This window comes from Mobula hypostoma, chromosome 20 (assembly GCF_963921235.1).
Source record: "Mobula hypostoma chromosome 20, sMobHyp1.1, whole genome shotgun sequence".
In the NCBI taxonomy this organism is placed as follows: Eukaryota; Metazoa; Chordata; class Chondrichthyes; order Myliobatiformes; family Myliobatidae; genus Mobula; species Mobula hypostoma.
The window spans coordinates 48,066,044-48,084,193 of NC_086116.1; the positions used below are offsets into that span (position 1 = coordinate 48,066,044).

The 18,150-nt window shown below is 38.8% G+C and overlaps 1 protein-coding gene across 1 annotated transcript in view; it reads right to left on the bottom strand.

The window, feature by feature from the left end:
• Positions 1-4,207: 4,207 nt before the first annotated feature.
• The window catches only part of LOC134359491 (lysine-specific demethylase RSBN1L-like), a 77,166-nt gene continuing 63,223 nt past the window's right edge, over positions 4,208-18,150 (bottom strand). Inside the window, exons 5-7 of the mRNA XM_063072823.1 lie at positions 15,325-15,492; positions 6,192-6,300; positions 4,208-5,446 (exon numbers count right to left, since the gene is read on the bottom strand). Coding sequence (XP_062928893.1) covers positions 4,952-5,446; positions 6,192-6,300; positions 15,325-15,492 — 772 coding nt within the window. The 3' untranslated portion in view covers positions 4,208-4,951. The remainder of the gene's footprint in view (positions 5,447-6,191; positions 6,301-15,324; positions 15,493-18,150) is intronic.

An 18,150-nucleotide genomic window follows, 5' to 3' on the forward strand; every position in this document is an offset into this window, starting at 1 on the left:
TGGAAAGCACACAAGACTAAATGAAGACCAAATAAAAAGCAAAAGATAATTGAACAGCAGGGCTTCCTAGAACAAGCTCAAAGAAGAATAATTGGAAAACGTCAATCATCTTGATACAACTTTAGGGGATTATTTTTTTCTTGTACCCTTCTGACATTAATTTCTACAAGTTTCTCATTCTCATCATTGGCCTTCTACACTGTTTCATAAAGACATCAATGTAAGCTCAAGAAATCAAACCTTAATCAGGCACCAATCTCAATGTTTGAAATTAGACAATAATTCTACTATTCACAATTTCACCACATCTATTTCCAATTGATCACAGACCCCTGATTCATCTCACCCATTTATTCTGCATATTAAATCTGGAGCTGCAGCCTTTTCAGTTCGACAGAAGGTTATCAATTGAAAACATTAGGTACGCTTCTTAGATGTTGTCTTTTATGCTGAATCTTTAGTATTGCATCATCCTACCAAAAGTTTGCTTTTTCCACTGACTGAAATGGAATTGATAATTTAAAATACAAACCCCATTTCCAGAAAAGTTGGGATATTTTCCAAAATGCAATAAAAACAAAAATCTGTGATATGTTAATTCACATGAACCTTGATTTAACTGACAAAAGTACAAAGAAAAGATTTTCAATAGTGTTACTGATCAACTTAATTGTATTTTGTAAATATACACAAATTTAGAATTTGATGGCTGCAACACACTCAACAAAAGTTGGGACAGAGTTACAATAAGATTGAAAAGTGCACAGAATATTCAAGTAACACCGGTTTGGAAGACTCCACATTAAGCAGGCTAATTGGTAGCAGGTGAGGTATCATGACCAGGTATAAAAGTAGCATCCATCAAAGGCTCAGTCTTCGCAAGCAAGGATGGGTCGTGGCTCACCCCTTTGTGCCAGAATTCGTGAGAGAATTGTTAGTCAGTTCAAAAGGAACATTTCTCAACGCAAGATTGCAGAGAATTTAGGTTTTTCAACATCTACAGTACATAATATTGTGAAAAGATTCAGAGAATTCAGATATCTCAATGCGTAAAGGGCAAGGTCGGAAACCACTGTTGAATGCACGTGATCTTCAAGCCCTCAGGCGGCACTGCCTAAGAAACCGTCATGCTACTGTGACAATTATAGCCAGCTGGGCTCGGGAGTACTTCGGAAAACCATTGTCATTCAACACAGTCTGTCGCTGCATCCAGCAATGCAACTTGAAACTGTATTATGCAAGGAGGAAGCCATACATCAACTCTATGCAGAAACGCTGGCGAGTTCTCTGGGCCCGAGCTCATCTCAGATGGACCGAAAGACTGTGGAACCGTGTGCTGTGGTCAGATGAGTCCACATTTCAGCTAGTTTTCGGAAAAAACGGGCGTCGAGTTCTCCGTGCCAAAGATGAAAACGACCATCCAGATTGTTATCAGCGAAAGGTGCAAAAGCCAGCATCTGTGATGGTATGGGGGTGCATCAGTGCCCTCGGCATGGGTGAGTTGCATGTATGTGAAGGTACCATTGACTCTGAGGCGTATATTAGGATTTTAGAGAGAGATATGTTGCCATCAAGGCGACGTCTCTTCCCGGGACGTCCATGCTTATTTCAGCGGGACAATGCCAGACCACATTCTGCACGGGCTACAGCAGCGTGGCTTTGTAGACACAGAGTGCGTGTATGACTGGCCTGCTGCCAGTCCAGATCTATCTCCTATTGAAAATGTATGGCGCATCATGAAGAGGAGAATCACACAACGGAGACCACGGACTGTTGAGCAGCTGAAGTCTTATATCAAACAAGAATGGACAAGATTTCCAATTGCAAATCTACACAATTAGTATCCTCAGTTCCAAAACAATTAAAAAGTGTTATTAAAAGGAAAGGTGATGTAACACAATGGTAAATATGCCTCTGTCCCAACTTTTGTTGAGTGTGTTGCAGCCATCAAATTCTAAATTTGTGTATGTTTACAAAATACAATTAAGTTGGTCAATAAAACTATTGAAAATCTTTTCTTTGTACTTTTGTCAGTTAAATAAAGGTTCATGTGAATTAACATATCACAGATTTTTGTTTTTATTGCATTTTGGAAAACATCCCAACTTTTCTGGAAATGGGGTTTGTACATTCTCTTTATCCTGCGCATGGTGGCTCCTTTAACATAATATGTAAAGATTATGGAAGGAAACACTATCTGATATAAATCCAAGTTTCACTGATTCATTTTTCATTTATGTACATTACTGACAAATTATGTGTGAATGTTGTGTTAAACCAGAGTGAATATTCACAAATTCAAGCTGATAGTACAGAATACCAGTTTGGTCAATCTTGCTGCAAATAGGGAAAGTAGTAATGGGCCAGATTGTGATCAATTAGGCTGGCCACCTATGCTTCCCTACACCCAATTCTTATTATTGCCATGATCCTAGTTAGTTGTGGTTCTGCTGATCCAATGGAATACAAGAGAGGATCTTTACAGCCATTTTGCAAATGACATCTGGTCTCCGGCAGTGGACCCAAATTTCCCAGCTTGCTGCTATCAAAGGCCCAAGGATAGTTTTAAGTAACTCTAGCAAAGCATACACTCTTACAAATTAAAATAACATTAAAAAAGGTAAGCGTTTTACTCTTCTAAATCTAGGTCAGTAAACCAATTCAAATGTACAGGGTAATGTTACTTTTGAAAGTTATCTCTTTCAAAGCCTGGGCCAGATTTAAATTTTCCTTTTGAGATCTGGGCATCACTAACAATATCGGCATTTATTACACATAAATAATTGCCCTCCAGCAAGTGGCAGCAAGCCATTTTCTTGAACCATTGTAGTTCTTATAAAAGTACTCCCACACTGCTTTTCCAGAAGGAATTCAAGGCTTTGGATGCAATGAAGATGAAAAACCAACAATGCTGCACAATTTAGAGGAACAGGCAGGTGGTGGTGTTCCCAAACACTTGAAGTTCTCATCACACTGAGGGGTAGAGGTCATGAATTTAATTTAATTTCGAGATACAGCACGATAACAGGCCCTTCTGGCCCAATGAGACTGTGGCGCCCAATTACCCCCATGTGACCAATTAACCTACTGACCCGTACGTGTTTGGAATGAGGGAGGAAATTGAAGCACTCGGAGGAAACCCACACAGTCATGGGGAAACGTACAAACCCCTTACAGAGAGCGGTGGGAAATGAAGTCCTGCTGGAATTGCTTAGGCAGATATCTAAATTGTATTTTGTAGATGGTATACACTGTAGTCACCATGCACTAATGGTGCTTGGCATACCAACCACGCAGGATGCTTTTACCTCGGTGGCATCGAGCATCTTGAATGTCATTGGATTTGTACTCACCTCGGAATATCACTTGTACTTTGTAGATAGCAAAACTTAGGCTGTCAGAATGCAAGTCATTTGCCACAGAACACCAAACCTCTGACCAACTCTTCATATCAGAGTAATCATGGTACTGGCCTGACTGGACGTCTAGTCAATGACGACCTCCAGAGAGTTCATGGGGGCGACTCAGCTATTCGTCTTAATGTTACTGGTAGGTGGATAGGTGACTTCTTGTTGGAGATAGTCATTGTTTGATACTTTTGTGGTACAAATATTACTCACCACATCAACCCAGGCCCACATGTTGTCTAAATCCTGCTGTGTACAAGTGTGGACTGTCTAGCTTCTGAGGAGTTGTAAATGGAATTGAACAACGTAAATTCATTGGCAAATGTGCCCTCTTCTGAACCTATATAATGGAAGGAAGAACACTGATGAAGCAGCACAAGATTGTTGGGCCCTTGGACATTGCCCCAAGAAATTAATGCATTGCTGATTAATCTCTACCAATCATTCTCATTTCCTATGAGGTATGACTCATGTTTTCTCCTTGATCTCCATCAATTTGTTTTACCAATGTTCCTCAACGTCACATATTTAGTGGAGCCAGCAGCTCATAAAAAGGATGGTTTGGGCAATTAATCCAAAAGCAGAAAAACCAATAAAAACTAATTGTATTGTGTAACTGTGATTAAATTCTTAAGATTTTAACATTTCTCTGTTAAACCACATGAATAAAAGAAAACATGAAAATACTTGACACTAACATCAGAACCATAAATGATTGAAGAGCTTGCAGATACTTTGTAAAGAAGCAAAGATGCTTACAGTATAAACTGACTTCAAAGGGACACTAGTACTTCATCATCTTGGAGAACAGCACATAATGAATACCTTTATTTTGAAATCTAGAATATGATAACTTTGCACTCTATTCCTTTTCTTCCCCCTCTGGGAGGGGAACAAAGAAAGTCTGGATTTGTCTGCATGGTTACACAAACTTTATCACATCTACATTAGGTGAAATAAAATAATGCTGGTGTAAAACAACCAAAGGCTAGTACAATTGATGCTTTAAGTATATAAAAATCAAAGTACACTGAACCTTTATTAAGCGGTTCAGAGTTTAGTTTGAAATCATACTACATAATTATAATAAAAATGTATTTACACTACCATGTTGACACAAATATCAGTATTCAAACCTGCAGCTAGTTTGACATAAGCTCTATGGATAAGCTTGAATCAGGAAACAATTTTGGCTCAGCTTACAAAAAAGTATACGCCGAAGTCAACTTTGCTTCTACCTGTACTACTTTTTTATCTAAAAATAAAAAAGTATTTTTTAACTCCCTCCCCCCATTTTACCTGCAGTGTGACAGTACACCCACCCCCTAAGTGCTGTTATATTTCACAGTTATGGACAGGCACTGAGGAATGTTACAAAGCTACATGTACTTTTCTGTCCTACCATGTAACAGTCTTAAGAACAGTAACAAGCTTGCCTCACAGAGCTTACATAAGCAAGAACATCACACCATTGTTTTAAGATACATTTAAAAAAAATAAAAGCTCCAAAGAATATACACATATCAATAAGAAAAGTTGTTTTGCTAATCATGCACATCTGTGTTCACTGAGAGTAGCTGTTCGTCATCTCCACAGTCAGTTTTGGTATTTGAACAAGCTAGATCTTTCAGTTCAGCTACATACTGTGAGTCAGTGCTTCCAGACGCCACTTTAATTTCTGAGAGCTCTGTGATATTAAGTTCTATCTTGATTTCTTCATGTTTTGCACTTTCAGCAGTAACATCATCACCCTGCTTTTTATCTTCAGTCTCCATTTTCATAACTGGGCACTTGGTGTCTGCTGGTAATTCTGAGCCTTCATAAGCGCAATCTTGAGCAGGTGGATCTCCTGCATCTGGATGATACTGTTTCAACCGTACGTGCCATGCTAAGCTGCACACTGCAGAGACAGTCTTGAACTGGTGTACAACATTCCGGGGAATGAAGTACACATCATTGTCATACAGTTGAATTCTAGCATAACGAATACCTTCTCTTCTTATCTGGTTGAGTTTTGCATCATCTACCCACTGAACACACTAAAAATAAGAAAACAGGCCCAACAATTAAAACTGTAAACACAATATATATCAATACAACAGTTTCTGACATACACAAGCTCAGGTACCACTGATGTTTCTCCCAAAATCACTAATAAGAACTCAACAATTTCTCATTTGTGTTTACTATTCTGCCCCCATCTATCCTACTCACTTGCCAAGTTTCATTAGTTCTTGCTTTGCCCACTAGTTGAAGTGAGCCTCACCACGGTAAAATGCGTTCTGGAAACAGTTATAAGAACCAAACACATTTTCCCTGGATTATGTCACTGACATGGTTATATCCATTCATCTATTGAGAACAGGAAGCAGCACCCGTTAAATGTTCTAGTAAAGAACTAAGTTCAAACTGCTGTTTTATAAACAAAAACATTACAGCCTAATTTCTTCCTCCTGAAACACATTACCCAAGTTTGTTACAATGTGCCAGCTCTATATTTTCTTCACCCACCACCTACAAGTGCATTCTTTAATGGGGTCATTGATATTAAGCAGAGGTGGTGGCTTTGGCAGATTATTCTCTTCCCTAAACCATAATAACTGAACAAAGAGCTTCCCATCCTAATTGGCTCTACAGTTCATAGCCACTAGTGAAAAGCAAACACAATCTGGTAAAAAAAATCAATAACCATTTAAAAAGTTGGCATTTAAGTTTCAATTTTGCAGAAATTTAAAATATATAAATATTAATTGCAAATGTGGTTGATTATTTAACTTGAGTTACCTGTGACAATGGTGGCTCATGTAGATCTAACTGCAACCTCTGCACCACCTCTAAGAAATCTTCTGAATGAAAACAAATCACATCTTTGGTTATACGAGGTTGATCAGACCTGAAAATGAAAAAAAATTAAATTACCCCATTGAGCTAGAATTCAGTAATGAGGCAACTGTTCATTTTAAAGGGTGAATGACAGTTAGTGCCTGTCATTCTCGATTTGATGTGTATACGACATGATAGGTAGCAATATGGAACCTAGACTTCACCACACATTTAATGATAAATCACAGAACAGCCAGACATTTTACAACTTAATTGACTATTTGACTTAACCCTGCTAATCAGCACATCTTGTTTCAACGATAATCCCTAAAGTACATTCAGTTTTATTACTTCATTTCAATATTCATGGTGACTTTCAGTATTTCAATAATTAATTACGTATAGCAAAAAAAAATCCTGGCTGCTGAACCTTCACTACAAACTTTGGTATTCCAATCTCTTCAAACATATTAAACAGACATTGAAATGGGAAGACTTATAATTTATTAAGAATCCATTTTAGCTAATCTTTTAGATAGCAAATAGATATTGGAAAATAGGGTTAAGGAAGAAACCTCCTGGTACACATTCTCTATACTAGGCACCTGCAGAAGCCTGACAATGAAATATTCAGCTATTTCCTTTAACAGAATATATCCAATTTATATTGCGGCTACTTTTTCTAATTTAATCCCTTCATGGAAACTCTGTTATTCATAGACTTCAGCTGGCATTCTAGAAAATCTCTAAGGTATCAATGCAGTACGATTTAACTTGCTATATTCTAAAGTTGTTTTACAAAACAACACATTTCACTATTAAGTTAGAGCTTCTACAAAGCTGCTAAGTGGAAGAAAGTAGCATAAACAAATGTTCTTGAACATTTCAGACAGGGGCATTAAAAATGGAGAACAGAAAAACAGCAAACATGATAAAGAAATAATGTGCATCTGTCTTCACAACGAAAGGCATTAAAACCACAAAAAAGTGGGAAACCAAATGGCAAAAAAGAGAAGAGCATAGAACAATAGATATCACTAGGAAAGAACGAACAGACAAATTGGGAGAAAGAATAAGAAATCCCATGAACCTAATGATATGCATCCTGATTTTTTTTAAGAGACTTCGTTACTGCCAAAAAAGACACAATGGTTGCAATTTTCAAAGGTTCATCAGATTCTGAAAATGTCCCTATGGTTTGGAAAACTTTTCAAGAAAAGCAGATTTAAAAAGTGAGGTATACGCCAGTTGGTATTAATTGTCAGTAAATCCAACTGGGAAATTATAACAACGGACTTCTTCTTTGCCTTTGCCTAATGACATAACTTTATGAAAATAGAATTGCATGTAAAAGTCTTACACTGATCTATGATGACACAACCACCAGGTTAAGTCAGTAGAGGAGCAAAAAGGGATAAAATAAGGTTATGATACAAGAGAAGGGTTCCCGGGTTTGAGGGTAGTATATTAGCATCGATAGAGGAACTGTTAAGAGAAAACATAGGAAAGGTATAAGGGTTGTAGCAGCCAGAGTGGTCAAGTATCCTACTAAGCTCTGGGAGAATACTTAGCTAGCTAAGAAATGTTGGGAAGCACAGAACAAAGAGCCACAGTGAAGGTAGGTCACATAATCAGTGGTCAGTATAGCTGAGACAGCTTTAGAGCCTGTGAGCAATCCCATTGCAAACATCTCACTATGAGCCATCAGGTCAGAACCAGCAAATGTTGTCATTTCTGGGGAAAATGACATCTTCTGGAAAGTACAATTAAATAAGTTAGAAAAGCACAAATAAACACTCTGGTAATTAAGAAACCACGATGTTGAAGTAATTGTGCAATGACACCAGGAGGAATCTTTAGAAATTAAAGAAACATACACAATGGATTCCGGTTAATTGGGACACATCAGGACCAGTACATTTTGGCCCAATTAAGCGAGTACCTGATTAGCCAAAGTTTCATGGAAATATTTAAAAGGTATAAAAAAGACAAACTAGTATTTAACTGGGGTGTATGGGGTGTCAGGGAGGGGTAGCACCTCTGGTGGGGGAACATGTCGCGTCCTTTTCAGGGCAGTTAGTCCACCTTTGGTCCCCACCTGGCACTCAGCTCTTACCTGTGGCTCCCCGTAGCTGTTTGCATGCGACAGTGGCCACACCCCGGGCAACGGCTTCGACAAGCCTGCTAAACCAGGTGAGGGTAGCTGACGGGTCTCAAACCCTCGGTGAGATAGGGAGTTGTCTATCCCAGCATGTGAAGACAGACTCCGGCGGATTGAGCGGACGAGACCAATGGAAGGTCCAACGGTCAAGAAGGCGGTCTCTGCAAGCGTCGTGGAACGTGTAGAGCAGGACAAGACACAGAAGACGTCCTGGTCATCCACTGCGCCTAGTCCCATCTCCAGCCGTCTAGACTCTGTCTTGCCACTGGATCCAGATGGGAATTGGGAAGAGAGAGTGAGGCTGATGCTGAGCAACTCTCCCTCACTTAAATCCAAATCACGCGCTAGTCTCGACACCATCATAATGGTGTCGAGGTCCTCATCAACGTCAATGATGGACGAACAAAGGATTTAACTGAATAATAAATTACGTATTCAAATGAAGCATCATATATCCTAACTTTGTGACCTCATTGTGGTTTATTTTTCTGTTATTTGTTCCTTCTGCACATTTGCATGTATTACATTTAATCATGAGTAGATTCTAAGGGCATAGGCCCTTACACTGATCCCTCAGGAAATTCACTATATACGGCTTAACTTGAAAATTACGCTGTTGTAGCACATGATAAAACAGATCACACAATAACTTTGCCTAATTGCAATTAGTTCAAGCAACTCACAGGTTCACTGCATAGTTTCAAAGAAGACTTGTTAAGTTTTTGTTACACAACTCTCCTGTTTACTTTCTCAACTCTTTTTACACACTCTTGATGGACCTAACAAAGATTCAAGCTTAGGTGAGTTTTTTTTGTCTGACCTAGAGTAACTTTTATCAGCTGTTCTATGGAATCACCACAGCTGGGCATCTCATAGGCACTTTTTGCAGATTTCATCACAGAGCTTTCAAATATTGTTGAGTTCTTCATTGCTACTTGCACAGTTGTATTTCCAATCCTTATCCGTATGAGTACAGTGACTTCCAGTTAATCAGTCCAGCTGCTTATTTGAGACAGCTCTTAAAAAGAACAAAAACTATCAAGAAAATAGCCAAGATTTCCTTCATTTATTCAGGACACTATGCTGCTTAATTGGGACAAGGGACTTCTGCCGAACAGTTTCTAATGAGAAAGCAGAGAAAATTTGCAGATGCTGGAAATCCAAGTAACACTCACAAAATGCTGGAGGAACTCAGCAGGCCAGGCAGCATCTATGGAAGAAAGTACAGTAGACGTTTTGGGCTGAGACCCTACGGCAGGACTGATGTCAGTTGTGTGCACTTATGTGGCCATTAGACACTATGGAGTGAACAGTTTTTAAAATAGTGCCAGTTGTGAGTGCTTGTGTTACATTATCTATTTGGGCCAACAGATGTTGATTCAAATCACAATGATTTTTAAAAAAAATTTTGACTTTATGCATGAAGTGGTTAGCACAACACTTTACAGTACCCGCAACCCGGGTTAAAATCCCGTCGTTGCCATAGAAGAGAGTTTGTATGTTCTCCCCATGACTACGTGGGTGTCCTCCGAGTACTCTGGTTTCCTCCCACATTCCAAAGGCATACCAGTTGGAAGATTAAATTGGTCATTGTAAACTGTCCCGTGATTAGACTAGGGTTAAATCAGGGCATATGGGTGGTGTAGCTTGAAGGGCTGGAAGGGCCCTATCTGCACTGTATCTCAATAATAAAAAATAAGCATTTAAATGAAATACAGAACTAATTAGAACAGTACCATACTACTAAAAAATTATAGTTACCGGCGGAGGAATTCATCAAGTGTACACTGTCATGTGTTTTTGATTGACTGTAAATGAACAGAATCAGGACAGCTAATGCAGACAATGGATTGCCTTCCTTATCTTCCTGCATAATGGCAAAATAAAAAACCCAAAATGATCAAAAATCACTGATTTCTGAATACCAGTCTGTCGGCGCAAATGGATGAGGTGCAGGCCGGTTGCGGCGTGGTGTGTATGGGCTGAATTGAAGTGGTGGAGTCCAGGCCGGAGTGTGGGGAATGGCTGATAAGGTAATTCGATTGGGCCGAACTGAGGTGAGAAAAGCAGAGGTGACGCAGAGTCAAGGTGGCAGGGCCTGAACCTGAACCGGAGAGTGAGGAAAGACCCAAGGTTTGACCGATCTAAGCACCAAGCCGAATTGGACAAGTTGGGTACGGGCCGAATTGTAGTGGCGAGGCCTAGGCCCTACAGCAATCGAAGCAGCAGTGCCTGGGTCCAAGAGCAAGGAAGGACCTGAGGTTTTAACGATTTAAATGCCAGGCCAGATTGAAAGGCTAGGGTGTCTGGGCCGGAGGCAAGAGAGGGGCTGGTTCAATTACTGCTCCGTGAGTTTTAGTCGTCTCTGCACTGAACTTCAGCTCACTGCTCCGTGAGTTTTACTTGACTCTGCAATGAACTTCAGCTCGTTGCTAAGCAAATTTTACTCCACTCTGCACTGAATTTCAGCTTGTTGCTCTGTGAAGTTTACTCATCTCTGCACTGAACAGTGGCCGTGGCTTGCAACTATTAGCCTGCACTCATTTCAATTCTGAATGCTATTTGCTTACTTTTATTGCTTGCTCATTTGTTTTTGCTGCACATTGGGTGCTTGATAGTCTTCTTTTGTTTTAATGGGTTCTATTGAGTTTCTTTGTTTTGTAGCTGCCTGTAAGAAATCGAATCTCAAGGTTGTATAGAGTATACATACTTTGATAATAAATGTACTTTGAATTTAACACAAGCATAGTCGCAACTGACACTATTTAAAAACTGTTCACTCCATAGTGCCTAATCACACAACTGTACACAACTAACACCAGTGAGAAACTGTTTGGCAAAAGACCCTTGTCCTAATTAAGCAGTATAGAGTCCCAAATCAATTAAGGAAATACTGGCTATTTTCTCGATCAGTTTTAGCTCTTTAAGAGCTGTCTCAAATAAGCAGCTGCCCCGATTAATTGAAATCCACTGTACTTGTAAGGATAAGAAATGAAATTACAACTGTGCAAATAGCAATGAAGAACTCAACAATATTTAAAGGCTATGTGAAGAACCTCCCAAAAAAAAGTGCTTATGAGATGCCCAGCTGCAATGATTCCAGAGAACAAGCAATAGAAGTGACCCCAAATCAGGATGCAGAAAACTCGCTAAGGTTGAATCCTTGCCAGATCCATCAAGAATGTGTAAAAAAAGGTTGAGAAAGTAAACAGAAGAGCTGTGAAACAAAAAGATAACAAGTCTTCTTTCAAACTATGCAGTGAACCTTTTTGCTTCAACTAATTGCAATTAATGCAATCATTAGACAAAGATATTGTTTGATCTGTTTTATCATGTTCTACAACAGGGTCATTTTCATGTTAAGATGCAGTATATAGTGAAGTTCTTCAGGGACTATGCCTTTAAAATCTACTCATGATTTACTCAGGTGAAGAGATCAATGTAATAAAAACAAATTTGCGGAAGGAACAAATAACAGTTGGTATTTCAACGAGGTCATTAAGTTAGAGTATAGTTAGGTTAACTAAGTGAATGAGAACCTAAAGCCTATATAACATCTGAAGTAACACACATAAAAGTTGCTGGTGAATGCAGCAGGCCAGGCAGCATCTATTGGAAGAGGTACAGTCGACGTCTTGGGCTGAGACCCTTCATCGGTATTTCGGGTCTCGGCCCGAAACATCCACTGTACCTCTTCCAATAGATGCTGCCTGGCCTGCTGCGTTCACCAGCAACTTTTAAGTGTGTTGTTTGAAATTCCAGCATCTGCAGATTTCCTTGTGTTAACATCTGAAGTGTATATTTTCCCAATGGCCACATGGATTCTCCTTAAGTTCTCCAATTTCCTCCCATATTCCACAGATGTTTGGGACTGGTTGATCAAATACCTCCGTAAGTTGTCCTTAGTGTGCAAGTATGAATTAGAATCTCAAGAAATTATGGGAAGGTGGGGATAAAAACCTAGTGGGGAAAAAATAATTCAGGAAATGGAATTTGCTCTCGTAAGCTAGTGTAGGCATTAAGCTTCCAATGTCATACGGATTTAATATGGAACAATTGTTACTCCCCAAAACAAAGTAGTTTAAACCATGCTTTTTTATCTCACCAACTTTTGTCCTCCTGATAATACTCCTATAGTAAATTCTTCGCAAAGCACATTGTACTTACAGAAACTGGGCAGCACATTGACACAACTGTTAATTCTGCTGCTGCACAGCTCCAGCAACCAGGGCTCGATCCTAATCTTTGGCATCATCTCTATGGTGTTTCTAAGCACACTCTGTCGCTGCATGGCTTTCTCTAAGGCTCTGATTTCCTCAAACACTCAAGGGTGAGCTAGCAAGTTAACCATCTACTATAAATTATCCCTTGTGTAGGTGTGGTAGAATTGGAGGAAGTTAGAGAGAATGGGTTACAAGGAGATAATTGAAATGAGATGATACGAGCTGAGAGCTAATGTAGAATACATGAGTTGAACATTCTCCTTGTAAAAAATAAAATAAGAGACATATGGAGGGGTGAAATAATATAAATAATGTAGGTAGAAATACTTATTAACTTACTATTAAGAGTATAAAACTTAATATTCAATTTAAAAGATACTGCCATTTTGTTGATGTTTATTGTATCGCTCCCAGCCATTGCATTAATTAGTTTAGAACCAGTGAACACAATTGAAATGTCCGCTTCTCAATACAGATCAGAGTTTAAGACCATAAGCTATAAGAGCAGAATTAGGTAATTTGGCCCATTGAGTCTGCTCCACCATTTCATCATGTTTGATCCATTTCCCTCTCAGCCTCAACCTCCTGCCTTCTCCCCATAACCCTGCATGCCTTGACAAATCAAGAATCTATCAACCCCTGCCTTCAATATGCCCAAGCACTTGGCCTCCACAGTTGAATTGCACACTTCAGTTCCACAGATTCACCCACTCCCAGGCTAAAGAAATTCCTCTCATCGCCATTCTAAATGGGCGTCCCTCTATTCTGAGGCTGTGTCCTCTGGTCACAGACACACCACCTCAGGAAATATCCACCTTATTGGGGCTTTTCAACATTCAATAGAATTAAATGAGATCCCCCTCATTCTTCTGAATTCCAGTAAGTACTGGCCCAGAGCCATCAATCAGTCCTTATACGGTAACCCTTTCATTCCCGGAATCATTCTCGTGAACCTTCTCCAAACCCTCTCCAACTTCAGCACATCCTTTCTTAGATAAGGGTCCCCAAAACTGTTAACAATACTCCAAGAGCGGGCTCACCAATGCCTTAAGGCCTTATCATTACATCCTTGGTTTTATATTCTAGTATTCTCAAAATGAATGCTAACATTGCATTTGCCTTCCTCACCACCAACTCATTTTGCAAATTAACCTTTAAGGAATTCTGCATATGGACTCCCTAATCCCTTTGCACTTCAGATTTTTGAATCTTCTCTCCATTTAGAAAATAGTCTTTGGTTTTATTTCTTCTACCAGCATGACCATACAATTCCCGACACTGTATTCCATCTGCCACTTCTTTGCCTATTTTCCTAATCTGTACAAGTCCTTCTGCAGCCTCCCTGCTTCCTCAACACTACCTGTCCCTCCATTCATCTTCATATGGTCTGCAATCCTGGCCACAAGGCCACCAATTCCATTGTCCAAATCATTGACATATAACACAAAAGGAAGCAGTCCCAACACAGACCCCTATGGAACACCACTAGTCACCGGCAGTCAACCAGAAAAGACTCCCTTTATTTCCACTCTTTGCTTCCTACCAATCAGCCAATGCTCCATCCATACCAATATCTGTCATGCTAATACCATGCCAGAATATGTTGAGCCTTGAAAGATCCTTACTAATGCCTCCACAATCTCTTCAGCCAGCATTTTCAGAACCCTGGGGTGTAGACCATCTGGTCCAGGTGATTTATAAAATTTCAGACCTTTCAGTTTCCCAAGCACCTTCTCCCTAGTAATGGCAACTTCACTCACTTCAGCTCCCTGACACTCTCAAACTTCCAGTATATTGCTAGTGTCTTTCACATTAAAGACCGATGCAACATATTCAGTCTGTCACCATTTCCTTGTACCCCATTACTACTTCTCCAGCATCATCTTCCAGCGGTCCAATACCTACTCTTACCTTTCGTTTACTCTTTATATGTCTCAATAAACTTTTGGTGTCCTCTTTAATATTATTGGATAGCTTACCTTTGTATTCCATCATTTCCTTCTTTATGACTTTTATAGTTGCCTTCTGTTGATTTTTAAAAGCTTCCCAATACTCTAAGCATGGGATGTCACTGGTTTCACACCACAGTACCATTTTTATAGCATACTTCACCCATTCAGATCAACTCTCCTCATCTATTATCCACACTTTACAAAAAATATTCACAGGCCCGTCTTTATATATAAACATCAACGAAGGAAAACATTCAAGATTTTTAGTGCAATATTTCCTTTCAAGGCCAGATACCAGAGAAAAAGCGTAATATTAGTTTCTCAATTGTATATAAGTTAAGGATTTTGTGACTAAATAGTGAGGATTTTACAAAGCAAAGAATTATTTTTATAGTTTCAGAAAAGCATTACATTTACTACATAGTGAAAATGGAAGAGTTAAATAAAAAGAGAAAGTAAAGTTTCAGAAAGCCTAGAAGCAATTCATGAACAATTCATCTATGTAACTTCTGTATCAAAATTGACATATACCCCAGAAAAGATGCCACATATCTCATCTCCATACATCCCTTTCAAATTAAGTTTAGTACCAAAATTTACCTTCACCCATTTAAATTTTTGTCAAACTTAATAATGTTTTAAGAATACTACATATGGGTATAAAAGCTTTAGCTTTAAAATCAGTAACTATAGACAAATTTTTCTTCAACCTTTATAATTAGCACAGCATATAGAACAAAGCAATCAAGTTCACATACCAATCTCCACACTGTACAGCTTTCAATACTCCAACAGCTGCAGTAGTCTGACGCTCAAATCCCTGTCCAATATGATCTGCATGGGCTCGGGTCCTATCCTCAAAGAGCATTTCACGTGGCTCACTTGCACGAGGTAGATATTGTAAATTTTTTATTTCATTGGTAGTTCTACAGGAAATGGATAAAAGTATAAATGCAAAATTTGGCCAATGTTCAGTTTTTTTATTTTTATCCAGTTGATCGGTTTTGTCATTTGCAAGGAAAATACAGGTCTTCAAACATCAGGGAAATCAAAGGCAGGAAATAAGAATAACAAGTCAGCAATTTACTGTTGTTAAGTCAACATTTGTTAATGAAATTACTGCTAAACCCAAATATAATTCATGACAAAAGATGGCCATTTTAAATACATGTAATATATTTTCTAGCCTTCTCCCTTTATTTCCCCAAGTGATGTTGATATAAAGTAGCCTGTATTACTCATTTGGAGTCTTTCTGTGAGAAGGCACATTACTACATTTGAAACCATTTCTCTCTAAACATAATCCTTCCTTTGAAACTGGAAAACTCAAGATGTGTATATAACTTACTTCTAGTCTAGTAAAACAAAAGCATTTAGGGTGGTACTACTTTAAAAAACTGGATTATATTCTTTAGGTGGGCAAAATTGCAATTTTTATACAGCATTAAGTACAAATAGCTGCAATTATAAGTGCAATTCTATCCTTCCCAAAAGTATGGGGAAAATGCCATCAACTAGAGTGTAGGGGGATGGGAACCAGAGCAGAGTATAGTGGTTGTGGAGAAAGAAGCTGTTTAGCCTACATACAAAGTCAGGAATTAAAAGGTTGAGCATGTGTCTATTTGGAGATTGTGTCTATTTTTGGTAACCTATCTACAGGAAAGGTATCAATAAGATTGAAAGAGTATCATCATCATCATCAGGTGTCATGCCCAGCTTGAGCTTTGACTGCCATGGCCCACACACTCCTGTTTCGGGTCAAGTGGATCAATTCATTGGCATTCATTTCCAGTTCTCTGGCTGCTGTCTCCGTCATCATTTGTCTTTACCTTCCTTTTACTTTCTTCCCTTCAATCTTTCCCATAATTACCATGCATTCTAACCCCCTTTCCTAATCACATGTCCAATGAAGTTATGTTGCCTTTTCAAGATTTCATATATTATTTCTCTTTTTGTGCTTGCTCTGTTAATGACATCCCCATTAGGTATTCGTTTTGTCCATGATATTTGCATCCTCCTCAAAAACCACATCTCTGCTGCTTCAATTCGTTTCCTCATGTTACTAGATATTGTCCAACATTCTGATCCATATAACATAACTGGATAAACGTAACATTTCAGTACTCTGAGGCGGTTTGTCATGCCTAGTTTAGTGTTGGTCAGTATACCTGTACTCTTCATTCTTGTAAAGGTATAGAGAACATTTACAAGGTTGTTGCCAGGACTGGAAGACCAGAGTTATAAGGAAAGACTGAATAGGTTAGGACTCTATCCCTTGGAATGTAGAAGATAGAGGGCAGATTTGATGGAGGTATACAAAATTATGAGGGGCATGCAAGCAGGCTTTTCCCACTGATTCTGGGTGAGACTAGAATGTGTGGTCACAGTTTAAGAGTGAAAGGTGAAACGTCTGAAGGAAACATGGGGGCTAACTTCTGCATTCAGAGGGTGGTGAGAGTGTGGAATGAGCTACCAGCACAAATGGGGGAAGTGTGTTTAATTTCAACATTTAAGTGAAATTTAGATAGGTACATTAACAGGAAGGATATGGCCTAGAAGTGGGTCGATGGGACTAGGCATTGTAATAGTTCAGCACAGACTAGATGGAACGAAGAGCCTGCTTCTCTGGTGTAGTACTCTATGACTTGGAGATAAAGTGCTGAATGTGGAATATATGCTTAATTATTTAAAGAGAAGCCAGGCATTTTCTCTTGGAACAGCACTACATAAACAGAATAGCTAACACTTTTCCGAATATTATCAGTATCAAGAACAAGTAGTTTGGCAATGACATCAAAAGGATTTTAAGTCTCAAAATATGATTAACCCATTTAAAGAAAATTAAGATTTTGCAGTGCTTAATCTAGAATTAAGGTACACTATATTTTGGTTATCAGTCTTAGTAACAACAATGCCACTGCAATACAGTCTTGGCTTTGTTTCATATGCCTCATCTACAATGGGAAGCATTAGAAAACACAACTCAATTGCATTATGGCATTTTGTTAACAATACCACATGGTCTTTGCATTTTGGAATGGGAAATTTGCACAAAATATTTACACTGTAAAATGCTAGGAATAATGCAGTCACTAACCCACACAAAAAGTTATTGATCATTCCCTCCTTAAGCAAAATACAACAGATCACTGATGTTTTGATGGGTTGAACATATCATGAATGAATTTGTAAATGTCTTCTGACCATATGAATGACAATAAAGTAATTTCATTGACATAGGACATTAAATCAGATTAAACCATCTCTCATGCGAAATGTGGATTGTTTTATCAACTTCTACCACCTTGAAGAAGAGTGTTCAAGGGGAAGGTCTAAAACAGGCTGTATTACCAGTTGCAATATGGCATTTCAATTTGCTTTGTTCCATCTGTAGTCTATTTTATGATCTGGATCAATATCCAATGCAATACTGAGTGGCACATTGTTGGAAGGGCAACTTTCTGGTTCAGAAATTAAAGGAGATGCAAGCTAAAAATACTATACCATCATTTTGAAGAGAATCGGAGAGTTCATATTCCCTAGTGTTCCACACATATCCTCAATTTACATTAATAAATTGTATT